Here is a 27,801-nt window from a genome sequence, read left to right on the forward strand (position 1 = left end):
ATTTGTACCTTCATTTCATTGTTACGCCTATCACTTTTTGTCACTGGCATACATGAGTCCTGTGAAGAAAAGATTAGTGATCATGAGTGCTGTAAAATAAAGAACAAACTTCATATTTAATTGGCATATGTAATAATTTAATTTCCCCATGCATTGCAGACTATACAGAAAATAGTATAAATCAACATCATGACAATGTAAAAAAAAATAAAACATTTTCGACGAAGTAGTGTCACAGATCACAGAAGGCTCTTGTTCGAGTTCAGCAGAGAGCAGTGATGGTGGTTAGTACATGATAGAATCAAAAACAATATATATATTAACCATATATTTTTAAATCACGCAACAAAACTGGATTTGTTAGAAAATGCTGTTACATTATGTTACGTCTCTATATTATAAGCCAGTCCAGCAGCCATGATGCTTTTGTTTTTTCACAACCTACATTATTTTTTACTTCATGAAAAGATTCAAGTAAGAGTTGATCATTGCCCCCCTCCCCCGACAGAAATGGGGTGGAACGCACTTATACTGTATGTGCTAGCTGACACAGCAGCACAAACAAAATGCATCTTGACTTCACCTCGCCCTTTTTCAAATGGCACTAGTTTAAAAAAAGAAAAAGAACATTGCAAACAATCCTTCATCTTACAGTTAATAACGCTTTGTGACAATAGTTACGCTCAGTTTTAGTGAGATACAATCAGGTTTTCTTTTTAGGAAACCGAGGGAGTACATGGTTGTACTGGTTGTGGTTGCCCAGAAGTAGCAACATTTCCATTAATTTTGGCTCATTATGGCAAGCTCCCACTTCATTGGGACAAAGCTCCAACATGAAAAACAAGAACGGAAATACAGCATTTTCTTGACTGCTCCGACAGGATGTGGCTCAGTGTTAGCATTTTTTTTTTAAATGTATTCCCTCTAAAATTTGTTTTTGCTGCTGGCAAGTACACTGACCAAAAAACAGGCAGTCATTTGGCACAAGTTGCCTTGCATTGGTAATTCTGGCGCCTGTCAGAACAACACGTCCTCATTAGTAATGAGCATTTCCACCACCAGCCTCTGGTAGCGGATGTCATTGAGCGCCGTCATGGCATCCAGGTCAGGCGATCTCATCAACGTGGGCCCAAAGACGATGCCAAGGTTCTCACTGGACATGAGGTTTTCCTTCTCGTACTGGGTAACTCTGAGGGAAGAGACAGAAGGGCTAAAAAACGAAAACAAAGGCGTGCTCACTTAGCCCTCAAAGCACAATGGTTCAGTTCAGATCAGTACCGTACATATTTTTGGCCTGTTTCCATTGCAAAGTGTTCCATAATATACAACCCAAACCTTCCCACATATCAATACCCACTTTCATCAAGGTACCGCCATCAGTCGCAGGTTTAGGTTTTGTGTGATTTTTTTTAGAGCTTTTGCACCCTGATGTACGTGTGATGGGACGTCTCTCCAGACATTTAATAAGTTGCCTGCTATTTTGCTATTCATAGGTTACTAACCAACGCAGAAATGTATATTAAACGAGTAGACCTTCACATTAACCAGTTCCCAAGAAGTAGCTCTCAGTTTCAGTGAGTACATCAATCCCTCTCGTGGGATATTGCTTAACTGTTATAAATTTGCTTTTGTTTAATCTTTAAACAATACCAAATAAACAAAAATAATCGGTTAATAAACATTAGGTAAAAAAAATAAATAAAATTCCAGTAAACTATAATCCAAAATAGATTTTTAACCTATTAATCGATGGAATCATCAATGGAATAATGGATTCTAAAAATATTTGATAGTGACAGCCCCAATTTAATTCATTGCTCGGTTACACTGTCACACTAATTTTGTACCTGATGCAGCTGTAGCGGACATGCATGCCACAACTTTGAGGCATCACAGAGACTCGCGACCACCTGAGAACCCCCACTCCTCCACGCTGCCCTGCTGTGGACAGCGACTAAGACAGGGCCTGGTGCACGTCAAGTGGACCTTAACCTAATTAGCAGCTTCCCGTCAAATCTTGATTCCTGTCTTCAAAAGACCACTTCCCGGACGAAATGGTTGGGGAAGACTATGTGGTTAATATCCACCGATGTGCATGAGGCTCCGCCCACTGGCGTTGAGAGGAACTGGAAATGCCAGAACTTGTGGATGTGCCTCTGATGTTTGTTAACAGAAGACAAAATGTCCGTTTTTATATCTTGCAAACTTTGTAGATATATTCCAAATGTATGCCTTGGTGTCTGTGTCCCCATTCTCACTTTGACAGGTCCTCTGCATGATTTTGAAAGCTGTTCATGATTTGAAATCAAACAGTACGAAATGTTGTATTGAACAATAAGCAACCGATCTGCCACGACCAGTTTAAACAATGATCCTATGTGTGAGAGTACAAAATTGGGAGTGCTTTAGATTAATATTATTTTTAAATCCATTTACTCAAATTTGTAGACAAGATTCAGGCTCATGGATGTGGTCTTCTCAAAGTCGGCACTCCCTCTTCCTACGCCCCGCCCCTGGGGTATTTAACTCTAAACTCACACCTTTCTCAGGGAGTTGAGTTCAGGCTAGTCTTGTTTTTGCTCTCCTCGTACCTTGCGGGCAGCTCGCCAGCCGGGCTGGCCATCGGCCACCCCTCCCCCGCTTCACCTTTTGTGCAGGCACACGGCTTGGTAAACGCGACCCGGGATCGAATGGACATGGCTTCCCAGCCTAAACGTGGGCCTCCGCTAAGCGATCAGAGCCGCTACTACGAAGGTAGATCCCAGCCACCGGGATCGCTCTGAAATTGCCTGCGAGCCACGAAAGAGGCAGGAAGAGAGACGTCCAGTTTTCCCAAGAAAGCGTGACGACCATTTTTCTTCTCCCGCCTCTCTTGTTCCCTTTGTTTTTATTTTTCTCCATCTTTTTCGGCAGCAACCAAATCTGTCGCGTTGCTTCCGGAGCAGCTTCCAAAGAGAGACCACCCCCAAAGACCAGCTTACTATGATGTACAACATCAGTGCTTAATAATTGTGGGGAAATTACTAGCTTCATACAAAATCCCAACTTTGCCTTCTCTCGCTCTGACTCAACGCATTAAACGCTCACACGCTCATTTAGTTTAGCCCAGCGAACACACACATGATGTCCTTTTTTCCATTTTCGTATTTTCTTTCTTTCGTTTACCCTTAGTGTTATTTTCTTTTTGTAGTTGTGTTTCATTAAATATATCATAAAATTCCACTTGTGGTCGTATTTTGTGTGTGTTCTGAATTTAAGTAAACCTCTGTAATCTAGGACTCAAAATGTCGTAGAATGTAGCAACCTCTAGATTCTGAGACTGATTTAAAAAGGTTTGTCATCATTTCGCCTAAAGTTAAACTTGAAAAACTTGACGTGGTGGCCTTTGAGACATTAGTTTGATTTTAACAATCAAATAATATATATATATATTTTACGATAAACCGGAAGTAATGCCAACGTCGCTCCCGGCTTATTACTTTATCCTAAATGAATTACAATTCTTATTTCATACATAATCGCTACACAGCAGTCACCATCCTGCTTCCTCACACCGCGGTGGAATCAAAAGCTAGATTTGGGTGTACTGTTCATAACACCACATTAAAAAAACAAATGCGGCAGGCGGGTACCTCTTGAGGTGCGCCATGAGGTACCGCAGCGACTCGCAGTGAGCCGGCGGCAGTAGCTTCAGGGCCTCGTGGAGGGATTCCAGACGCTTTTCTGGGTCAGTGATCTCTGCAATGAGCAAATGGAAGAACACCAATAAAGACTTTAAACATGTTGTCATGGAAAGCATTTGGGGGGCCTACTTGCAGACTCGATGAAGCGTGGGTAGGCATCGTATGTGATGAGGGGAATGGGCAGTTCTCTGAAGTAAAGCTTAAGCGCGCCAGTGATGATGTTGATGTCATCATATACGCTTGATGAGATATCCGCCTTCTCGCCATCTGCGGACACAACGCAGTCAGAGGGAAGGGCCTCAACACGGAGTTTATTTGAGAGTTTAGCAGTGATTCTCACCTCTATCAAACGCTAGCTTGACGTCTTCAACTAGCTCGCTGAAGCCGGATATTCTATACAAACCTTCCGACTGGAGACCTGAAGAACGGCGTGCGGCCACAGTTAAAAAAAAGACAGTCATCTGATTAAGGCTATGTTCACATTGCAGGGTATGATACCCAATTCAGATTTTTTATTATTATTATTTTTTTTATTCAACCTTTATTTAACGAGGTAGAAGACTGGTTTGAATCAGAACATCTCTTTTGCAATGGTAACCTGGCCAAGAACGCAGCAAGTTAAACATCAAGTACATATCAATATCAACATGTTCTTATATTTATCAGTTCTAAAGCATCTTCTTTTCGCCACTGACTGTTTTCTGCTCCTTCATTGTGACATTTCGCGCCTCTTGATAACTTGAAGGTCAGATGAGTGCCACCTGAGCGTCCAGACTGCACTCGCAGTAGACACGTGATTTATATCCACACATGAAAGACGCCTTGGTCAGATTTGAAAAAAATCTGAATTGTACTGTTCACGTTGAACTGAAAAAAAATGCACTATATGTCACATATAAGCAAAAAAATAATAATCTGAATGAAAGTGTTTACATAGGCTTAGTCAGCTCTCGGACGCCACTCACCTCTGGCCTCAATTTCCTGGATGCACATGTCGACCACCATGGGCCTTTTGGTGTTGTGCGCTTTGACCAGTGTGGTCAGGTCGCAGCTGTACACCTTCTTGACATGACGCAGGTCTGGCTGGCAGTCATTGGGCACGACCTTTGAGCACTGCTTGTGGACGTTCAACCCGCAGTCTGGCACATTCGAGAGGTTTATTTTAGTGTGTGCACGTGTGTGTGTGTTTGTGTGTGCACGCCAGAGGTGAGGGACTTAAGTCACATGACTTGACTCCAGGCAGACTTAATTCGCCTATTTTAGGACAGTAATGACATACTGTAATTAAACAAAATGTTAAGAATTAAAATAGTTTTTGTCACCTTTTGCTTCAATTAAATGGAGATTATGTTCCTCCTTCTGGTATGCGCACCTCATTGCTCATTAAGCCTCACTAATATTAGTCATCCTTCACAGAGGATAAAACATATATGCCTGTGAGTTTTGTTATATTTACTGTCTGTGTGTTGCTTCACCATTTGTGTTCAAATATCAATTTCTTAAAGGGTTTTAACAAGCCACCTAGATGCGATTTGCCATTCGTAAGCCCGTCTACGGCGTTTACCACTATGTTTTGTATGTTGTGTGTATGTTAAATACAGAACGTGTAGTTCTCTTTATGTTTAGTTTGAGAGTAAACTTCAACTAAGAGTGGAAATATACATCTTGAAGTCTCTTTACCACTCCTCCATCGAGGGAGCTCTAAAGATTATTACATTTGGATTCCAGGATTATGCTTGTTGATAAAATGGAGAAAAAGAAAACGGCAAAATGCAGACGACAACTACAATGACTTCTAACTTTCTTGGTCACTATAAAACTCACAAAGACAGGTAAGCTACGTTAACCTCACAGTTTGGCTAACTGTTTAATAAACTGTATGTCGGTTATGGGGTTAATTGAGAAGACAACAAAAAGACCAGTGATTCTCCAAGTATGGTTAAAAAAAAACACAGGTGGTACACGGGCCCCCTCTAATGGTACGCAAAAGAATCACTGTCCAAGTGCAGTTCAGTTGTATTTAAGTATCAGTCCTTTTATTTTACTATGTTTAAGCACAGTGCTAATGTTCAAACTACACAATGTTAGAATGGTTTACAATAATATTAAATTAGGAATAACTCGTTTTTAATTAACACTACTACGCTTCTGTACTTTAATGATGGGCATTATGGTGGTACTTGGAGAGCACATTTTTATTTATTTTTTTAGGTGGACCTTGGTGTCAAAAGTTTGAGAACTACTGAAACAGACAACACCGAGATTAGTTTGGGACCGTTAAAAAAAAAAAGTGATTGTGAATTTGTTAATAGATCTTATGCAAGTATAGATAATGAGTGCAAAGTGGCTAATGTGCTAATATATGTTGTGACTGAGCAAGATTGCATGACCTCACTTGTGACCTGCTTAACCCAAGTAATGACTTGACTCGACTCGCTTGATTTTTGCCACAGTAACTTGGGACTTTCTTGAAACTTGAAGGTTAAAACTTGAGACTTACTCCCACCTCTGGTGCGCTCGCTCATGTGTTACCTGCACACTTGACTCCTTGAGCGATGAGCCCCCACATGAAGTTGGCGCAGTACTCACACCAGTGAGGGCCACGAAATGTATGAACCTGATGACGGAGGCAAAAGCTGAATAAGCAATCAACACACATGCCCGCACGTGAGTCTCACCTTAAAGTTGTGAATCTTCTCATATTTGTGCACCATGTCACTCTCCCTCAGCGTGGCTCGACGCACCAGCGACGTGAGCTGTGAAAGGGCAAAAGATTTTATTGGCTGCCAGAAGGCGGAAGCAGGAGATGTTGGTTTAGACGGAACCGGGCCTCGGTCCACCGAGGTCCTTGTTTTTATAATGGGGTCCAAGGTGGTGCTAGCAACTGGCAGAGGAAGAATTGAGCCACCACTTCTACCTTTTACACCAAGAGCAGTAGCAAAAAAAGAACTCTTTTGACGAGCGCGTTTCTCAGTTTGCCTGTCCGACTGCTTCTTCTTACCTCTCCTAACAACATGAGCCTCACCGGTCGGCATTATGGGATCGGTGGTTTAAAGCGTGTTTAAGCCAAAAGAGCAATTTCAGTAAATCACACAACAAACAGAAATAAGTTGTAGAATCCAAAGAAAAGCTATAGTCAGCCAGCCAAATTAGTCTGCATCCTGATGAAGCTGGTCAACAAAAGTCACCCAGAGAATCACAAAATCTGCTTAAAGATGTGCAAATAAATCCAAAACATCCTTCAGGTGGACTGGTGTTCCGTCTCCCGCTCTGCGCGCGTCGGTCCACATGACTGAGTGCCCGCTAATGCGCCTCTACACTGAGCAAGTGAGAGAGGGAGGGCGAGATAGATAGAACAGGTCACATTCTGAGGAGAGTGAACCAATAAAAGCGCAGTGATTCTTACAGTTACTAAATCCCCCAGCAAAATGGTCGCTGGAGAGAAAGCCAAAGAGCTGATTGCTTGTCTTGTTGCATGTTCAATTTGTACTCTGCTTCATCTGCGACACTCTACAATTAGAAAAGTGGAGATATACCAAGTGCGTTTCAGGTTACAACGTGCCTTGGGAGACTGATGTGGATAAACTTCAGCTACTTGAAATCAATGAATGTGTACATCCTCACCCTCTCCTCTGTGTTGCGATCGTCTTTGATGGGAGCTGGGCCATCAAGGGCCTCCATGCTGTGTGGCAAGTTTTTCTTCAGAGTGGGCTCCTGGTTTAGCGTTGTGTAGCCTACGTGCTCATAAATTGGGTTTATGGTCATCTTAGCGATGTACTCCGCAGCCTAAAAGTAATTCACAATTTGAAAACACTTGAAATGCTTTGGGATGATAAAGAAAGAGCAGTTAATGAATAATGCCCACTGAGTGCTGACCTTGGTCTCAATGTAAAGTGTGATGAGGCCGTCTGTGACCAGGTCATGTATGGACTCGAACCTTTTCTCGCCGACAAAGTGTTTCCCATCATGGTAAAGACGAAAGTTTCTCGTCTGGCTCCCAAACCTGAATGAGGTGACAGGAAAAAGATCTTATGCAGAAACTGCTCTCTTCTTAATGACTTTTAATAAGGTCTGAGGGGAAAAAAAAAAAAAGAAACAGATGCCAAACTGGGCCAACACTTTTTCTAGGACTTAGTGGATCGACAGTGTAAGATCATTAACCCAAAATCAAACGTTTCATTCACAGAGGAGTATTTATGGAATGTAATTATAAGCACGGGGGAACATGGAAGCGGATAGGTGCAGGTGGAACACGGCTATGAATAGACCATCCCGACCCAAAACCAAGTGCTGCTCCACTTTCGCTCAAGCTCATTCAGAAGTGGGATGATGATTCACATTCACCAATGGGATAGTTGACTGCAACACGTACTCTGAGTTACGTGGCATATGGCATCGACCTTTTATGAGGTCCGCGTACCTCAGCGCCAGCGTATATGTGCCCGGCTGCCTCTGACTCTCTCGAATGAGGTAGCTGCCTTCGGCCTGACTCAGAAGTTGGTCCGCTTCCTCTCTGGAAATCATCCCATGGTACCTGAACACATCACAAGTCTGATGTTCATATGGAAGAATTTTGGAATTCTCCTAAAACATGTCTATGAAATTAGCTACTTACTCTCTTCCATAATATTTGGGTCGATTGTCCACCTGCAGGAGAAATACACATTTTCAAGACCTGTAAAAAGATTTAGCAGAGCAATTCCACCCACCTGGAAAACTTATTATTATTCGTGACATAACATTTTACTCCCGACCTGCATGTGACCTGGCCTACGTATGGGAGCAGTGAAGAGTCGAACAGAGAGCAGAGCACAGTGTTCTGTTGTCATCAACAGAAAGGATGATGATGGCAAACCAATATATCAGCACAATGGCAAATATTTGTGTGGTGCTATGTGAGGGCTAGGGGTTGTACAGACAAGTCTACTAGTCAATTTTCAACTATTTGGCCCATACCACTATCAAAGTGCAAAGACTCAGACCGTGGGGAATTTTTTCACCGCACACAAAGAGGTCCATGATTATTTGAAGTTGTGCAACCCTAAGTAAGGACCGGCATTTGAGCACCACACTGCAAACATAAGAATGATAAACAACATTTGTTCAAAATCCTACTTGCCAACATTAGGTAAATGGAACCTCACCTCACAAGTGCAGGTTACTCGACGTGGGTGTGGCGCCTCCTGCTGGAGCTGATACACTGTGGCAGAAAACACAGGTTACACCTCAAGTTCTAAGTGAGTTTCAACTAAGGTCAAGCAACATTACAAGTACTGTAAACCAGGAAATGGCATCACCAGACACAGACACATACACACAAATACTACTTATAAGCACTTACAATAGGACTTCCATACTGGTGGCCTGTATTCATCGTGATCTGAGAACACAAAAGGAAGTAGTTTCTCTTTTTTACTTTGTAACCAAAGACATTTTTTCTTAAGAACATTTGACAAACACTGGGGGCAATATGTGCACGTACACTGGAAACAAAAAGTATTTTCTCTCTACTTAAAATCTATTCTAAAATACATCTAAAATACACAATCATCATTTTACATATCACTTTGGCTGGATTTACAATGCAAGATTAATTTTTTTTTGCACAGTTAGGATATGCGTCACAGCAGCGTAAAGAGAAAAAGTCCATTGAATTGAATACCCACTGATCGAAATCAGGCCTCTGTACAAGTGGATAAAAATCCGGAATGTATCAGATACCTACCAATGTGAGTGCAGATGGGATACATCACGTCAAGGAGAATTTAACATACCGCAAATCAAAATACAGCAAACGCCCACATATTCTATTTATATTTTTTGGAGCAACCTACTAGCCGTTATTCAATGGAAAAACTTGCCTATTTACTGTTTTGTGCTCAGGCCAAAGCTGTGTCTAATGTAAAAATATCGCTTCCCACCAATGTTGAAGTGGACATTTGAGATTGTGTTGCTTTTAATTTAAATAGGACTTCTACTGCAACCATTGTACGAATTAAAATACAAGTAGAAAGTAGAAGATGTATTGTGTAGCACACTCATCCTTTTCTTGACATACTTAAACTGTTATCCTGTCTTGGTGTATTCAGTGTTCACTACACAGTGTTCACTACACAACACTTTGGTATCCTATCTTCAAAATAACCTACCATCTGGAAGAATTTCACACATCTCACTGAGATGGGTGCTTGGGGCCTTGTCAAAGAAATTAAGACATAACATGTCCTTGATGCATAAAAACTATGTGTGCAACAACGTTCACACTGTCTTTCTCAGAACTCAGTAATGGTTCTTTCTTTGCTGTTGCTGACAAAAAAAAAATTTTAAATAAAAAAAAAAACTGAAATAGCATCAAATCAAACTATCACCATGAGAAATAACTTTTGATTTAAACCATGCAGACAATCAAATTCAACTACCAGCTACAGCTCTAGCGTAAGAGTAATTACAATCACTTAATTAATTAACAGTCTGTTTTACTTACTGTACCACTATCACGTCGATTTAACTAGATTGTACCAAATACTGATACTGTTGCTTACCGAACACATTTAGGGCCATCGTGATGCTGTAATTAGATGACAATGATGGTGAACAATAGAAAAATCACATCCAAATTCCGGCCCTTAAGACCCTGCAAAAAACAAAATAATAATATTAGCATAAATAAAATGACCTTCAACAAGAGAATTGTAAGACACCCGGTGACCACCGGCTAAATAACAAATGATCCAGCAGCACCTCGGGTTGAGCAAAAAGCTAACATTAGCAGGTTTATTACTTCATTTGACAGCATAAATCGCAACTCGCGAACCAAAAAAAAAAGCGAATTCCTTGGAATTTGTTGTTGTGTTCAACCAGGAGAATACGGCTGCTATTGTGAAATACAACGGGTCTCTCAATGTAGCGGTTAGCTAATTACACCAAGTACAGTAGAGCACTCACACTAGCATCAATCCCACAATGTGGTCGCCATCTTGCTGGGTCACGTGAACCGTCTCGCACTCTCCCGCTGTCGGTGGTAACCATGGCAACCATGGCAACGGGCCTTGACCGACGGCCAGGAGAGAAGCGAGGTATCCCATGATGCACTCCGCCGTCTCATGAGTTGTGGCGCGAAAATATCGCAACACAGATGGACGTAAAACGCTTAGATTGTATTATTTTTGTTATTTTCAATTACAAAACAATATAAAATTACTATCATTTATTTATTTAAAAAACAGAGCTGGTACGTTATAACGATGCGACAATCATGCCGTCATTAAAGGCGCACCCGAGTAGTGTTCAAAAACCATAGACTCGACAGACCCTTTTATACTGTGTGCCTTCGGTAACGCTAAGCTAGAAGGGTAAAAGTTTAAGTGCATTCTATGTGTGTGAACGGCAAGAAAGCCTGAAGACCAAGAATGCCGGTACATTGTGCTTCATACGGTTACACACAACGCTGTACAATCACAACAAGGGAACTGGAAATAACCTTTCACAGGTAAAAATATTTTGGTGTCTTTCTTTCAGATTTTCTGAATTGATAGCAAACGCTTTTACAATGACGAAAATGTAAACCTCATCAAATATGGTGGAGAAATAAGCAAGTTACAACTTATTTTCAATGTTTATGCATTGCCTTTGATCGGAGTAGTGCCCCTGCAGACATGGCCGCTACGTTGGCATGCTCGTGAACCTAGATGTACAGGATCAGAATTATTATTTTCCAAGTATGTCAACAAAAAACACACGCACACACACACACACACACACGAGGAATTTGTCTCCGGTAGTTGGAGCTGCTCTAGTACGACAACAGAAAGCCACTGTGGCAAAATATAATTTTAGGACAAAAACACACTACAGCGAGTCATTGAACAATGAAAGGTTACCAGTCCTCAAGGAATTTAAGCACTTTAAAGTGACTAGTAGTGCGATAATCTGGAGCAGTGACAATTGTGCAAATCGTGCAGAATCCTCAAAAAATGTAAGCAGTTTAAAGTAACTAGTAGTGTGATAATCTGGAACAGTGATAGTTGTGCAAATGGTGCAGTTAGTTCTCAAGCACGAGTGGCCAGTATTGGTCAATAACAGATATGCAAATACTGCAGAGTGACGAGACTATTACAGTGAGTGCACAAATAATGTAGTAGTGTCTCAAAAGAGGTGTGCAAAATTGGCAGCCTGTTACAATGGAACTTTAATTCATTAAATAGAAATTAGTATGGTGGACATGTGCTACAACGGGAGTTTGCAACTCATGGCTCCAGGGCCGCATGGCTCTTTCATCCTTCTGCTGTGTCTTTTTCTGACTGTGGAAGTTAAATAATGAGTATTAAAATTTAAATTAGTTATTTTGTTTCTAGGCGGCACAGTGGACGTCTGGTTACAGTGTCTGCCTCACAGTTCTGAGGACCGGGATTCAAGCCTCTGCCCTGCCTGTGTGGAGTTTGCATGTTCTCCCCATGCCTGCGTGGGTGGTAAGTTAATTGACAACTCTAAATTGCCTGTAGGTGTGAATGTGAGTGCAAATGTTTGTTTGTATGTGCCCTGCAATTGGCTGGCAACCAGTTCAGGGTGTACCCCACCTCCTGCCCGATGATAGCTGGGATAGGCTCCAGCACGCCCGCGACCCTAGTGAGGAGAAGCGGCTCAGAAAATGGATGGATGGATTTCGTTTTTTAAATGCAATTCTAAATTTGAAGACTATGGTGCTCTTGTAATATTATAATAAAATATTTTGTACTTATTGATTTATTTTTCATCACAAGCACTGATGTATACCTGGCTATCCCACCCCCGGGAGGAAAACCAAAGATAAATCCAAGAAAAGAACAAATTCTGAAGAAAACACATTTAATGCTACATGAACTACAGTATATTAAAAAACAAACATCAATTACCCTTCACAGATGACAGTTTACAATTGTTATTGAAATAAAGGTGATGTCGACAGCCCTGTATGGTGATGCTGTACGCTTAGGTTCAAGAGTAAAAACCACATTGACCAGGTAAAATACCTGTATATATTTACAAAATAATATCCAATTAAAATTTTTATTTTACCTGGTCAATGTGGTTTTTACTCTTGAACCTAAGTGTATTTTTTTGTTTAGTGAAATAGAATAAAACTATCACTGAACACAGAAACAATGATTTTTTTTTGGTTTGCTGCAGGCGGATAATTTAAGTTTGGCTTTAATTTAATGAATATGAGGAGGACTCAAATAGACATTCACTATTTTATTTGAAAGTAAGCTTCAACAAAGCCTTTTTTCAGAGTTCAAAATGTTTTTATTACATGCAGAGATAAAATGTTGCATTATCTGCAGCAGTTCATTGATTTAATAAATGCAACACACTATAGTTTTTTTACACATACAGGGAAAAAACTATATATGCAGCGTTATCTCACTTCAGAAGTCAAAAGGGTTTTGTGGCTGCCGGTGTTTTTTTTTTTTTTTCCGGGAGATGGTCAAAATGGCTTTCAGTATTTAAGATTGCCCACCGCTTTGCTAGAATGATAACTCAGTGCTACATGTGACTGTAAATAACATCTAGGGCATGAATTTTATACCCAGTGTTTTTGTTGGAAAGTCAGACTCATGATTCTCTAAGTGTAGTAAAAGTATCACTAGTGCAAGGCTGTCAAACTAATTTTTTTTTGCAGGCCGTACCGTAGTTATGGTATCCTTTAGAGGGTCATTATGACTGTGAAAACCGTATAAATGTTAGAATACATTATACAACTAAAGATTTATGGATACCTAGTTTGGAAATATGACGTCAAAACTGTTGTTAAATGTATTTTTTAAAATGGTTTGGTAACAAAAATGCTTGCAAGCTCTCAAGTTTTTAAAAATGAAGTCAATTTGCAACTTTGGCACAAATTTTAGCAAGAAACATGAAATAGATCGACATGATTTGTTTTCGCAGTCCACATAGAATGATGTGGTGGGCCGCATCTGGCCCCTGGCCCTCGAGTTTGACACTCCTTCACTAGTGGTGTGCGGGCTCTCTCTTGTGGTACGCAAAAGAATCACTGAATTAAATACAGTTTAAAATTTACAAAGGAATACAATCAAACATATTAGAATGATACTTTTAGCTATGCAACATCTGAATTAAACTTTTATTTAATCCAGTGCAGTACATTTTGTTTTTTCTTTTCGTGTACAGTACATTTTTTTTCAGTAGTTTTTTTTTTTTTTTTTTTTTTTTTTTTTCCCCATGCACTGCTATTGACGGCTATAGAAGTCAAATATCCATTTTAAGTCGAGGACTTGCAGTAAATGTGCTTTTTAGGCGTAAAACCAATATTATTATTTATTTTTAATTTATTTTTAAACTGTTATGTTGGCTATTATGGTGGTAGTTACAGAGCTAAATATGTTTTGAGGTGGTACTTTGTGAAAAGAAATGTGAGAAGCATTGATGAGAGTATAGTTGATGACCAGAAGATGGCGGTAGAGAGCTGTCCCATCGATGACGTGGTCTCGCCGGGTGGCTTCAGGAGGCGGTGCGCTTCTGTTTATTGTTCCCGAAGAAAGCTCGCAAAAGCTTCGCACACGTTTTGCATTTGTCCTAATGGCTTCTGCCACGCAAAGCCAGCGTCCCACCTGAGAGAGGCAAAGCTATATACAGCAGGAAACGGTAACGACCGACGGATATACCGACAAACCCGACGGACTACTCGGGAAAGAGGAGTGTGGTGAGGAAATAATTCTATCCGGATTATGCGTACACTCTTCGTGTTGCACGCGTTCAGACTATTTTGTGGTTCAACGAATGAGCAACTGTTGTGTGATTTTTTGATGTTTTCGATGAGTAAGCAATTTGGAGTCGAATTTCGCTTCGATTGCATCAAGTCTGTGTGGTCATCATTATCTTGGGGAGGACGAGGACCAGACCTGCAGATCTTATTTTGCTCTATTGTACAGTAGTACTGTTCAGTGTGACTAGTTCCAGTGACTTTGTATTGACTTTGTCTTAAAATACACCGATTTAGTTTCTATTGTTGATGATCAATTGGCCGAAGCCATCCAAAGAGGTTTGCCATTGTCAAAACGTCAGCATCAATATTGACTAACCCGCAGCAATCTTTAGCCGACTGGCATCTTTACTGGGGCCTAAAGGATTACTCTGCTAACCTACATCTTTGCTTTCACTCTGCCAACAACAAGCATTATGTGTCCCTGTTCAGGGTACAGCATCAGGGCTGTCTAAACTTTCCTCCGAGTGCCCCGTATGGAAAAATGGAAGAATGCAAGGGCCACTTTATTCCATCCATCCATCCATTTTCTGAGCCGCTTCTCCTCACTAGGGTCGCGGGCGTGCTGGAGCCTATCCCAGCTGTCATCGGGCAGGAGGCAGGGTACACCCTGAACTGGTTGCCAGGCAATCGCAGGGCACATAGGAACAAACAACCATTCGCACTCACAGTCATGCCTACGGGCAATTTAGAGTCTCCAATTCATGCATGTTTTGGGGATGTGGGAGGAAACCGGAGTGCCCGGAGAAAACCCACCCAGGCACGGGGAGAACATGCAAACTCCACACAGGCGGGACCGGGGATTGAATCCGGGTCCTCAGAACTGTGAGACTGACGCTCTAACCAGTCGGCCACTGTGCCACCCCGCTTTATTCCACTAAGCAATTATGTCATTTTTTAAATATCCATTCATCTACTTGCTCGTACCAATCGCTGAAAACTATCACAGCTGAGCTAAAGTAAAAGACAAAATAGAGAGAAAAAAATTGGACATTGGAGGTTTCCACCTGATGCTTGCAATATTTATAAAAGCTCTAAATAAAATGTACAGTGGTGCCTTGAGATATGAGTGACCCAACTTACAAGTTTTACAAAATACGAGCCATTATTGTGCATTTGTTTTTTAATTAAAACATTTTTGTTTTGTTTTTTTAAAGGAAAAATTCGAGATTTGAGCACAGTACTGGGGCAGTGAACTCAACCTAACTCACTTCACAACAAGCAGCAGTTTGGTAGATAGTCAGTAAATCAACCAATCAATCAATCAAAACTTTTAATTAGCCAGAAAATAAAAACCCATGGAGACCTAGGTCTCTTTTTGAAGGGTGATCTGGCCAAGAAGGCGGGGCAGAATTTACAACAAATAACGATACATCCATCCATCCATCCATCCATTTTCTGAGCCGCTTCTCCTCACTAGGGTCGCGGGCGTGCTGGAGCCTATCCCAGCTATCATTGGGCAGGAGGCGGGGTACACCCTGAACTGGTTTTCAGTCAATCGCAGGGCACATACAAACAAACAACCATTCGCACTCACATTCACACCTACGGGCAATTTAGAGTCTCCAATTCATGCATGTTTTTGGGATGTGGGAGGAAACCGGAGTGCCCGGAGAAAAGCCATGCAGGCATGGGGAGAACATGCAAACTCCACACAGGCGGGGCCGGTGATTGAACCGCGGTCCTCAAAACTGTGAGGGTGACGCTCTAACCAGTCGGCCACCGTGCTGCAATATAATAATATAATAAGAATACAATGTATACATAAAAGAACACAGTAAACATATATATATATATATATATATATATATATATATATATATATATATATATATATATATATATATATATATATATATATATATAACTATAGATAAAAGAAGAGCAAAGTGAAGAATAGTAAAGATGTTTTTAATTTAGTTAGTTTTTAATTTTACTGTCAAACTAAACATAAAACAAAGAGAATAAGCTGTATTTTTAATACAACCACATAACTGCCTTGGGGAAAATCTGCATAGTTTGTTGCTAACACAATGCAAAACGCTATAAATTGTTAACGTATAGCGTTGTGGTGTTATATCCCTTGAAGGAACAGATATTTGAACACAATCTGTGGCGAAATACATGTAGACAGACAATATTAACCATCCTCACTATCCTCTGCTGAGCTTAGCGTTTTGTCTCCTTGTGTACAGTACCTATGTCTGTGTTATACTGCCCCTTGGTGGCCAAGGTAGACACACCAGAAGGAGCCTCACAATTATAATGAATAATCATGATGCACAAACTGTTTAATTCTTTACATCCATCCATCCATTTTCTGAGCCGCTTCTCCTCACTAGGGTCGCGGGCATGCTGGAGACTATCCCAGCTATCATCGTGCAGGAGGCGGGGTACACCCTGAACTGGTTGCCAGCCAATCGCAGGGCACATACAAACAAACAACCATCCGCACTCACATTCACAACTACGGGCAATTTAGAGTCTTCAATTAACCTACCATGCATGTTTTTGGGATCTGGGAGGAAACCGGAGTGCCCGGAGAAAACCCACGCAGGCACGGTGAGAACATACAAACTCCACACATGCGGGGGCGGGGATTGAAACCCGGTCCTCAGAACTGTGAGGCAGACGCTCTAACCAGTTGCCCAAGGTCCCGCCTGGTCACAGAATTAACTAAGCTAAATGTGACTTTATTATTAATAAAGTTTTTTTTCACACACTAAAGTTTTTTTTCACACACTACTTGGCCACTTTTTCGACACCCACACCTTTCCGACACACCACTCCAGCAGCTAAAAAAATGGACCACAGAGCTGCTTTGGACACCCCTGCTGGACAGACTTGTTTATATTATACAATTTATACAAAAACCTTTTGTCCCTTTTTGGGCAGCAAATCCACAAGGTTACATGACTAATAACCAACTCTTTCCTTTCCAGTGTAATGATCTCACGAAGGGCCCATGTAGTTGTTTGTTGTTTTGTTGTCCTCCTCCTCCTCCTCCTCCATGGTGAGGTCAGAGGGCGCATAACCTCTCATCTCACACCTCTTACCCTTAGTGGGCTTTTGATTTGTTCAGTCAAAATCCTCATTTCGGGCAGCTAAATGACCTTGACGAGTGCATAACTGCAAGTGGAAGCACGCGGTGTTCTATTCTTTATCTCACCGTTCACGTTAAGAGTTGTTACACGGTCCTGGATGTTGTACCTCTTTGTAGGTGTGTCATTTGTGCTTATTAACGGCCTCTTCCAACGTACGTGATGAAGAGCGTGTGTTGTTTTGATTGCCAATACATTCAGTGCAAGTACCAGCACTTTATCTTGTCAAATGCAACTTTCCCCTCCATGTTATGTATTTGTGGCTCCCAAGTAGACCCCCCCCACAGTTGCATGCCAACCCCAGATTTGGCTTTGACTCCCACAAACCCCTGGGAAATGTTCTCCTCAACACCAGCTCAAAGGCTGTGTGAGTGTCCCTCCTAGTGAAAGCGTCGCTGTTAGAAGCTCCCACAGTGGCTTCCTTTGTGCCCATGTCACTAGTTTGCTCAGTATTCCCCTCTCGCCTCTTACCGCCTTCCCCATTTCCGCTCTTCACCCAACCCGCTGATCCAAGAAATGGGTCAAAGTAACAACGAGTGTGTGTCATCCTCAATATTGGTGAAGTTTTTTCATCATTGCCATCATAGAGGAGGTCCTGACTGAGACTGGAGCTGACTTTGTTTATCCTTGTGGTTTCACATGCAGCTTGCAGAACTCGATGCTTGGTGTTGTAGATGTGCTGTTTGACTTGTTGATGTTTGCCAGAGTAAAATGTCACCTGGTCAATTGGGGCTATAAAGCGCCTGCGATTTGACGTTTCTTGTCCTTTGAATGATCACAGAAGAAGAAACAAGGACCAACACCTCTGCTTATGTTTTTCAAGTGTCTTCAAAAAGTAGATTACTCCTGATTTTATTTTTATTTTTTTACTGCTGAGGTCATGCGCTTTTTAATCTAAATTATTAAAGAATCAAACCAAGAGAGAGGGGCCCTCAAGATATAATAAGTACCCATCTGTTAATGGGGGTGGGGGGATCATCACTAAAATATCTTGAAACTGACGAGACTGGAATTTGATGAAATGCTTCTGGGATAGTGTTCTTTTTATGATTGTGGGTTTGTAATTTTTTAAAAAGGGTATCAACAATTTTGGCTTTGCCTTGTGTACAAAGACTAGAGCAGTGTACCTACTGTGAAAGAGAGTACACTAACAAATGTTCTGGGACTGCTTTGCAAAATCTGGCACAGGGTGTCTTAATTCTGTGTTGGGTGCAAAGGAATCTCAAGATTATCAAGGCAATCTGGTGTGAAATCTACTGGCCTAGGTCAGAAAACTTAAATCGCAGTTGCGGGTCATGTCTCTTCCACAGGATAAAGACACAAACACACAACTAATAAAAACATTAAAATAAATCAGACTAATCTGAAGAGTCCTGATATAATATTGGACATCTGTGAAGAAGCTGAAACATTCATTCTGGAGAAGGCCCTTTGTTCATGAATAGTAGGCAAAAATACCTGTTGAGACATGCTAAAAGTCTTATTGCGACTTACTGAAGTCATTGATTCTCTCAAAATCTTGTGCAATAAAATATTACTGTAAGTTAACGGTACCATAATTTTTGTCCAGGCCATTTTCATTATAGTTTTTAAGATAATTCTGTGGGACCACAAAAAGAAAACAATGCCTCATTTTCATTGCTTATTTTTTCAGTAATTTTGTATTCATTTCATTATTTCTCAGTGTCTTTATGTCTCAAAAGTGTTCTCTGTCAATTGACTGTCTGTTGTTGTACTAGAGCGGCTCCAAATACCGGAAACAAATTCCTTGTGTTTTTTCGACATACTTGGCAAATAAAGATGATTCTGATTATTACTTTAATCAGTTTTATGTTATTTTAGTCATCATGGGTTTTTGTTTCATTACCTGAGGGGTACCAACAATTTTGTCAGTGTGTGTGACTTCAAAATCAGACCAGTACCTTAAATTCAATTTCCACTGTTTGCTGTCTTCACAACACAGACCTCCCATGTCAGGCATAAGCAAAGGGACATCCCGAAAGTACCAACCATAAATATTTACAAAGGTCTGTTCATTCAGCTGCATGGGAACGGCTACATGTGTGTAACGTAAAATCCGAAAGGCTTTCCTTTCATGACCTTTTAATCAGCATGATATATAAATGTACGCGCTTCCTATTCCAATAAACATATTGATTTGTCAGGGCAGTATATTCAAGTGGGGTGGTTTTCTCCCGGTCTGCAGGCACGTCACCAAATGGAACCTTGGAGGAAGAAGTGAGAAAAGGAAGCTCTTTTCATTTTTTCCTTATTAAATTAGAGGCTAAAAACATGTATGTGTGTGTCTTGTCGGGATTTTCTTCTAAAACATTCCTCAGACGTGATGTCACAGACCGTCTGAGAGGATATTTATTGTCTGAGGCAGAGGTTTATCAAGTGTGGGATAGAGGTGGGGGCTGCTGAGGGTTCGTGTGCTGCTGTATGTCTGTTGGGGGTTGTCTTTGTGTATTCTCAGACCGTGTCTCATCTGCCCTACTTGTGAAGCTTTGACACAAGTTTGGACTGGTTGGTTTGTAGGAAAACGCCATAAATCCCACCTGTGTGTGTCTCACCACTGTTTCATGCACATGCCTTTGGCCCAACTAATAAACAAAAAAATTACAAGTGAAAATGGTTTTATATTTCCCTCATCAGCAAGTAACAAGATTTTCAGGACAAATTTACTTTCCTTCTTCTAAGAGTTTTCTACATTGCAACCATAGTGTGCAGGATAACTATTAGGGGTCTTTTATTATACATTTCATTCCAACTTCCAGCAGCTTTCATGCTGCTTATTGTAAAATGCATGTTTTTACACACCCGCAAAAGGCAATAATAAAGTGCAATTTAAAGTGAGGGCCCATCTAAAATCTTGGGTGTCTGCGGAAATGCCTGAGTGGAATGTGCCTGCTTTTTTAAAGAGCAGAATATAAAAATACCCGAATGGCTGACTGAAGAGGTCGCAGCCGGTTTAATTTGGAAAAACAGACACAATCTGCCAGCCATTTGGAGAAGAATCACAGCCCTTCTTTTGTTTCTCCAGTAGACGGGAACAGATCGAGAGCAGCAGCCACGATCCTCGCCATGGTCGAACCAGCTGACAGACCATCCACGGCCGGCCAGAGGCTCGGCGCTCCCGACAGCTTCGGGGTGTCCACCCTGGAGCCTGGCCTGCGTCTGCCCGCACAGGCACCAGGAAGAAAAGTTTCTATCAGGGTGCAGATGTTGGATGACACACAGGAAGTCTTCCAGATATCAGTGAGTAAAGTGTGTGAGATATTGTGGGTTAGTTTAATCCTTCTTTAATAATTTGTGTGTGCAGACTTTACTTCTTTCTGCTTAACACTGTTTGATATGTCCTGTTGCTAGTTACTTAGTTAGTTATGTCTTTTGGGTACAGCAGTTTCTGCTTCTTCTCCTTTTTTGTCTTCTTTCTGGCACTGTCTTTTTGACAAGCACGAGAATGGAATTTTGAGCCATGTCTCATACTCTTTCCTGGTTATGCCCATAAAGTAAGTTTATTTATATACAGTAAGTTTATTTGTCAGGAACCATGTAAACAAACAAATAAAACCCTCAAAAGTACAGATCCTCTGTGCCGCATTATAGCTTTGTAGCTAATTTTGATCTGGAGTCCCTGTGGTAGGTGAGAAAGAAGGTTAAGAAAAGACTACAAAGTTAAAACCGTCTACACGTATGTGCACATAAATTACATTATTTCCACCTATGGTAACAAAGTCCATCACTACGAAAATATACACAAATTAGTTATTACTATTATACCTATAATTGGTGCCTTGAGATATGAGTGACCCGACTTGCGCGTTTTTCAAGATACAGGTCATCGTTTGGATGATGTATTTATTTATTTTTTGCTTTGACTTTTGAGAAAATATTTTAGATACAAGTGCTGTATGGTGGTGGGGAACTGTCCTCAACTCACTTCACAAGCAGTTTGGCACATAGTTAACAAGTCTTGTAAAAAGAGGCTTCAGCCGTTTAATGCCACTGCCAGTTGAAATTTACGCTGAAGCTAAACTTAAAACAGCGCATTAAATGTTGTGTATTTATACAACCAGCTTTGGCTTAGGAATGTCTGCTTAGCTTAATGCCAACAAACAACACAAAACACCATAGACGGGCTAATAGCATCAATGTCACGTTGTTATAACTATTTAAGCAACAGATATTTAAAAACAAATGGTGGAGCAACACATGTAGTTTGCATTGATCGGTAGCGCCTACCTGAGGGAAGGAGCTGGAAGAGGTGGTGACCTGGATGTGGAGGGTCCGAGAGGATTTTGCACGCTTCTCTTAGTTCTGGCAGCGTGCAAGTCCTCAAGGGTGGGTAGGGGGGTACCGACAATCCTTTCAGCAGTTTTGATTGTCCGTTGCAGTCGGAGTTTGTCCTTTTTTGTAGCAGCACCAAAACCAGACTGTGATGGAAGAACACAGGACTGATTCGATGACCGCTGTGTAGAACTGCCTCAACAGCTCATGTGGCAGGCCGTGCTTTCTCAGAAGCCGCAGGATGTACATCCTCTGCTGGGCCTTTTTGAGGATGGAGTTGATGTTGGTCGCCCACTTCAGGTCCTGAGAGACTGTAATTCCAAGGAAATATATAAAATATATAAAAATATCCCCACATAAATTGCTTTACTTAGACCTATAACTAACAAAGTGAAAGTCACATACAGGTAGTATTTTATACGTAAATATACCTACATGAATTATATTTCTATTTATACTGTAATACTACTGTATTGAAAAAACTCTAGTAAAAAGAAGTCAATGTTGACAGCCTTGGTTTGTTAAGATTAGTGTATCTGATGTAATGTTGTTTGGTTTGGTGAAAAGGCTCCTCAGAGAGGCTGCCAGGAGATGTAATAATGGCATTGACTTAGAGATGCAGCCTGACATTTATTTATATTAAGGAAATTCAGCCACTTAATTGTGTCACTCAAATATAGAAGTATAGTCATGAATTGGAGGAAGGAAGAATACAAGTTACTGTCTGCCGAGTAGCGCTTGGTCATATTTGTGGCAAAAAGTGTAGGAGAAAAAGCATCTCAATGACAGGATGCAAATTAAACACTTTCACTGCTTATCACTGATTCTGTGAAAACAAGGACGCCATTATCTCACCTAATCATGTCCCTTGCCATGTTTGTGCCGTTGTCCCACCTAACGTGTGAATCCAAAGATAAGCAGCTCACACTGACGATGTTGGTATTGGTTTGAACAATTTTTGTGTTTTTCTTTCAGCACAGTCCAGGTTTTTGGTTTATCTAAAAGATATTTCTGTTTCTAATAAAATCAGACAGGAATGTCTGCTCAGCCACACTCTCATGAGGGAACGTGGTATTCATTTTAAACGGCAGATAACTTGAAATCCTATTTTGCTGTTTTGCAATGACAGGACATTCCAGATAATTACTAATATTGAACGTGTATTCCCATTTGCTAATTTGCACTCACGAACAACCCTGCAGACATCTGAACTATCTTCATATAACCTGGGGAGCTTTGTCAAAGGCCCCCACTCCTCAGCTTCACAGAGTCCAATTGGATCAGTTGGCGCATGTGTAGTAAAAATGCTCTGATATAGCCACTACTCCTAATTCCTGATAGTATCCTTTCCCAACCACAGGTGTTTAACCAGTCAATAATTTCATCTCATCCGGCATCTTTACTTGACCTTAATCCGCAAAAGACTGTCCAATATATCCTCATCATGACGGATTTCTTTGGTGGACACCAGCGGCTTTAAAGATCAAGATGGTTGTGCGTGTTCAGGCGCAACAAGATTACTGTGTGGGGTTTTTGTTGCATGATTGGATTGTGGCTTTATGATCTGTGATTGGGAGAGACAGTGAGATCAAACCATGATAGGCTACAGGCTACAGGGGAGAGATTTAAGGGAAAGAAGTGATAGGCGAGGTCACGTCTTCAACTCACTCAAGACTGAAGATATAAGAGTCCCCAGCTACTGTACATCATTCACACACCCTCTTCAAAGTATTGGAAAAAGGGGGCCAGTCCTTGTATTTTTGCTGTAGACTGAAAACATTTGGGTTAGATATCAAGATTAATAACAGTGGTGCCTTGAGATACTAGTGACTTCTTTTTTTCTTTTTTCCTCTTTAGTTTTTCAAGATACGGTGGTTATGGTGGCAGTAAACTAAATTCAACTCAGAATCAGAATCATCTTTATTTGCTAAGTCTATCCACAAAACACACAAGGAATTTGTCTCCGGTAGTTGGAGCAGCTCTAGTACGACAACAAACAGTCAAGTGACAGAGAACACTTTTGAGACATAAAGACATTGACAAAAACAGTCACTGAGCAATAAATGGTTGCTAGTTATCTGGTAATACCGGTACAAATGATTTGTAATGTTTTTTTGACAATTGTGCACAAAGATGGAAGTCCTCTAGCAATTACAGCAGTTCAAATGACTAATCTCGCAATAGTCCGGTTCCCACTTCAGGTCCTGAGAGACTGTAATTCCCAGGAACTTGAAGGTCTCGACAGTTGACACAAGGCAGCTGGACAGCGTGAGAGGCAGCTGTGGCGAAGGATGCCTCCTGAAGTCCACGATCATCTCTACAGTCTTGAGCGTGTTCAGCTCCAGGTTGTATCGGCCGCACCACAGCTCCAGCCGCTGCACTTCCTGTCGATATGCACACTCGTCACCGTCCTTGATGAGGCCGATGACAGTGGTGTCATCTGTAAACTTCAGGAGTTTGACAGCCGGCTGCGTTGAGGTGCAGTCGTTCGTGTAGAGAGAGAAGAGCAGCGGAGAGAGGACACAACCTTGGGGTGCCCCAGTGCTGATGCTGCGTGTGGATAAGGTGGTCTCTCCCAGCCTCACCTGCTGTGTCCTGCCCGTCAGGAACCTGTAAATCCATTGGCAGATGGCAGGCGAGACGCTGAGCTGGAGAAGCTTGGAGGAAAGGAGTTCAGGGATGATGCTGTTGAACGCTGAGCTGAAGTCCACGAACAGGATCCTCGCGAAAGTCCCTGCACTGTCGAGGTGTTCTAGGATGAGTGCAGTCCCATGTTGACTGCATCATCCGCAGACCTATTCGCTCGGTAGGCAAACTGCAGGGGGTCCAGCAGGGGACCTGTGACGCTCTTGAGGTGGTCCAGCACGAGACGTACAAAGGACTTCATGACCACAGATGTCAAGGCGACAGGCCTGTAATCATTTAAACCCGAGATTGTAGGTTTCTTTGGAACTGGAATGATGGTGGAGCATTTGAAACAGAATGGTACTTCGCACAGTTGCAGAGATCTATTGAAGATCTGTGTGAAGACTGGAGCGAGTCTCATTTCACAATAAGCAGCAGTTTGACAAATAGTGAACATTTCATCAAAAAAGAGGTTTCAAGCTGTTTATTGCCACTCCTAGTTGATGTTTGCGGTCAAACTGACCCTAAAACAAAGAGAATGACATCTTGTGTGTTTAAAACAACCAAAGTCCATTGTCATATGAATGCCCCTGTTAGCTTAATTCTAACAAATGGAAGATGCTAATAGCATCTGTAGCCATGATTTTATAACCCTATTAGCAATGGACATTTGCATGCATGTGGTGGAACAATACATGTAGACAGATAGTATAACAATACTCACAGGCATATATTCTTAATCTTCTACAGAAAATGACAAATGTTACATCAATTTACTGAGTAGTACTAAAGTAGAAGAAGTCTATTCTTATTTGTTTTTCTGCATTGCTGTATTATACAGTACTGCCTCCCTGTGGCCAAGGTGGGTACACCAGAAGGCACGCCACACTGAATTGGATGCAGCATTAGATCATAATGCACAAACTGTTTATTGATTCACATTAGGGCTGCAAATGACATTTACATTTTTTGTAACCCTGTGATATAGTTTGCAATGTGAAGAAATACAAGATCGCATACTCGTGACGTGAAAACCAGCATACTTTTTTCTTTTTCCCTCTTTTTTTTAACCACTTATAAAGCTTCAGTGCCGCCACGGTGGTCGACTGGTTAGCACATCTGCTTCACAGTTCTGGGGACCGAGGTTCAAATCGCGGCCCTGCCTGTGTGGAGTTTGCATGTTCGCCGCGTGCCTGGGTGGGTTTTCTCCGGGCACTCTGGTTTCCTCCCACATCCCAAAAACATGCATGGTAGGTTGATTGAAGTCTCTTAATTGCCCGTAGGTGTGAATGTGAGTGCGAATGGTTGTTTTGTTTCTATGTGCCCTGCGATTGGCTGGCGACCGGTTCTCCTCCCAGTGGGACGTGCCACCAGGGAGGCGTCCGGGAGGCATCCGAATCAGATGCCCCAGCCACCTCATCTGGCTCCTCTTGAGAGGACTGGTTCCAGAGCCCAAGCTGTGCGTGGAGGCGAGTCCGACTATGTCTAGTCGGAACTTCTCGACCTCACACACCCGCTCGGGCTCCTTCCCTGCCAGAGAGGTGACATTCCACGTCCCTAGAGCCAGCTTCTATAGCCGGGGATTGGATCGGCATGGTCCCCGCCTTCGGCCACCGCCCAGCTCGCACGGCACCCGACCCCTATGGCACCTCCCACAGGTGGTGAGCCCATGTGAGGCCAACATGAAGTTAAAATCATTTCGTTTCTTTCCCAGTTATACTGTAGTAGGTACAGTCATTTGAACATTCCTAACACTATTCATTTGTTTTTAATCAATATATAATTTTATACATAATTTTTCACATAATATGCAATATTAGAATAAAGTTGTAATTAAAACAAAGTTGTAATCTTTACATGAACAAAGAATATTTTGTCAGGATTACAACAATCTTATCGTCGCATGTTTCCAAGATTAGGTTGTAATGTTATGATAATAAAGTCAAAGTTTAACAAGGGAAGAATTTAACAATTGTTTTAATTCTACAACATTATTCTGGTAATATTAAACCACAAAAACATGGCACAATTGTCAAAGAAGTGGCTTGCTGCAAAGAGAGGAAATGGGCGAAAATAAACACCAAGATGACGCCTACCAGTGTGGTCGCCTCGGTAACGCACTCTCTAGTATTGTTTCTGTTTTTCGTTCGTCTTTGGCGACATTACATGACTCACTCACACAAGGGGAGACTTGCTAACCTTCAAGGAGGCTACTCCGGACTTTCTTTCACCAACTTTAGCAAATCTGCTCAGTTTTTTCCCCGAGTTACTTACCGGGGCAGCGTCCGCGGTTTTCGGCGCATGGAGGCGGAAACGGCGCCACTGAGGGAAGCGAGCCGGCATTCAGGTGAAACTCTGCAAGAGAGGACACAGATTGGCGTTCCCGTCGATCCACCTCGTGAATGTACGCTCCCTACCCAACAAAATGGACGAGCTTCATCTTCTGTTAAAGACCAGTAAAGACTTCGGACGTTCCGCCGCCATGTGCTTTACAGAGACCTGGCTTTGCGACACTGTACCCGATGGCGCCGTCATGCTTCCCGGCTTCCATATTCATCGAGCAGACCGCGACATGGAATCATCAGGGAAAACAAAGGGCGGCAGGATATGCTTCTATATCAACGAAAAATGGTGTACGGACGTCACAGAGCTCAGCACACACTGCAGCCCGCGTTTGGAGTCGCTGTTTTTGAACTGTAAGTCATTCTACTCGCCGCGTGAGTTCGCATCATTCAACCTGGCTGACGTCTACATTCCACCTCAAGCTAACACGAACGCCGCACTGCTAACGTTCGCCGAACAAGTCAACGAAATTGAAAAAAACCACCCCTCATTATTCTCGGGGACTGTAACAAAGCTAAATTCAACCACGAACTCCCTAATTACAAGCAGCACATCGACTGTCCTACCAGGGAAAATAACATTTTAGACCACTGCTACACTACGCTAAAAAACGCATACCGTGCTATACCTCGTGCAGCCCTGGGCTCGTCTGATCACTGCTTAATTCACTTAATACCGACGTACAGGCAAGAACTTAAATGCGCGAAGCCTACAGTGAAAACAGTGAAAATGTGGACCAATGAAGCAAAGATGGAACTTCAAAGCTGCTTAGACTGCACAGACTGGAGTGTCTTTGAAAATTCAGCTGGCAGCCTGGATGAATATACGGACACTATTACATCCTATATCAGTTTCTGTGAAGATGTGTGTGTACCAACAAAATCATTTCGCACATTCAACAACAACAAGCCGTGGTTCACTGCTAACTTTAAGCAGCTTCGCCAAGCTCAGGAGGACGCATATCAGAGCGGGGACAGGGCCCTGTATAATCGAGCTAGAA

General features: G+C 41.8%; 2 protein-coding genes across 5 annotated transcripts in view; one reads left to right on the forward strand and one right to left on the reverse strand.

The window, feature by feature from the left end:
* Positions 1-30: 30 nt before the first annotated feature.
* Positions 31-10,708, reverse strand: LOC133413815 (N-chimaerin). Of its 3 annotated transcripts, XM_061698656.1 has the most exons (15): positions 10,629-10,708; positions 10,226-10,317; positions 9,025-9,063; positions 8,828-8,883; positions 8,299-8,330; positions 8,104-8,217; positions 7,560-7,686; positions 7,308-7,469; positions 6,362-6,439; positions 6,216-6,300; positions 4,649-4,822; positions 4,024-4,101; positions 3,813-3,950; positions 3,633-3,738; positions 31-1,189 (listed from the first exon to the last, which is right to left on the reverse strand). In XM_061698656.1, the coding sequence occupies exons 2-15, from the start codon at positions 10,242-10,244 to the stop codon at positions 1,018-1,020; spliced, it is 1,380 nt and encodes a 459-aa protein (XP_061554640.1). In that variant the 5' UTR covers positions 10,245-10,317; positions 10,629-10,708; the 3' UTR covers positions 31-1,017. The 3 variants fall into 3 exon arrangements, with proteins under 3 accessions (XP_061554640.1, XP_061554648.1, XP_061554656.1); XM_061698664.1 differs by lacking the exons at positions 7,560-7,686; positions 8,104-8,217; positions 8,299-8,330; ... (2 more) ...; positions 10,226-10,317; positions 10,629-10,708 and having other exon boundaries at positions 6,216-6,319; positions 7,308-7,400; XM_061698672.1 differs by lacking the exons at positions 7,308-7,469; positions 7,560-7,686; positions 8,104-8,217; ... (3 more) ...; positions 10,226-10,317; positions 10,629-10,708 and adding an exon at positions 6,601-7,082 and having other exon boundaries at positions 6,362-6,513.
* A 3,507-nt stretch (positions 10,709-14,215) lies between these two features.
* LOC133413834 (FERM, ARHGEF and pleckstrin domain-containing protein 1-like) overlaps positions 14,216-27,801 on the forward strand; it is a 59,426-nt gene continuing 45,840 nt past the window's right edge. For both annotated transcript variants that reach the window (XM_061698685.1, XM_061698693.1), the window contains exons 1-2: positions 14,216-14,382; positions 20,587-20,801. In XM_061698685.1, coding sequence (XP_061554669.1) covers positions 20,628-20,801 — 174 coding nt within the window. In that variant the 5' untranslated portion in view covers positions 14,216-14,382; positions 20,587-20,627. The remainder of the gene's footprint in view (positions 14,383-20,586; positions 20,802-27,801) is intronic.

The sequence above is a fragment of the Phycodurus eques genome, chromosome 1 (assembly GCF_024500275.1).
Source record: "Phycodurus eques isolate BA_2022a chromosome 1, UOR_Pequ_1.1, whole genome shotgun sequence".
Taxonomy (NCBI): Eukaryota; Metazoa; Chordata; class Actinopteri; order Syngnathiformes; family Syngnathidae; genus Phycodurus; species Phycodurus eques.

What these genes read in the sequence shown, in the direction of transcription:
- LOC133413815 (XM_061698656.1), bottom strand. An exon ending in GAGTAACCTGCACTTGTGAG is followed by an intron (nt 8,331 to 8,827) that starts GTGAGGTTCCAT and finishes TTTCTCCTGCAG; the next exon opens with GTGGACAATCGACCCAAATA. An exon ending in CAAGCTAGCGTTTGATAGAG is followed by an intron (nt 3,951 to 4,023) that starts GTGAGAATCACT and finishes TTGTGTCCGCAG; the next exon opens with ATGGCGAGAAGGCGGATATC.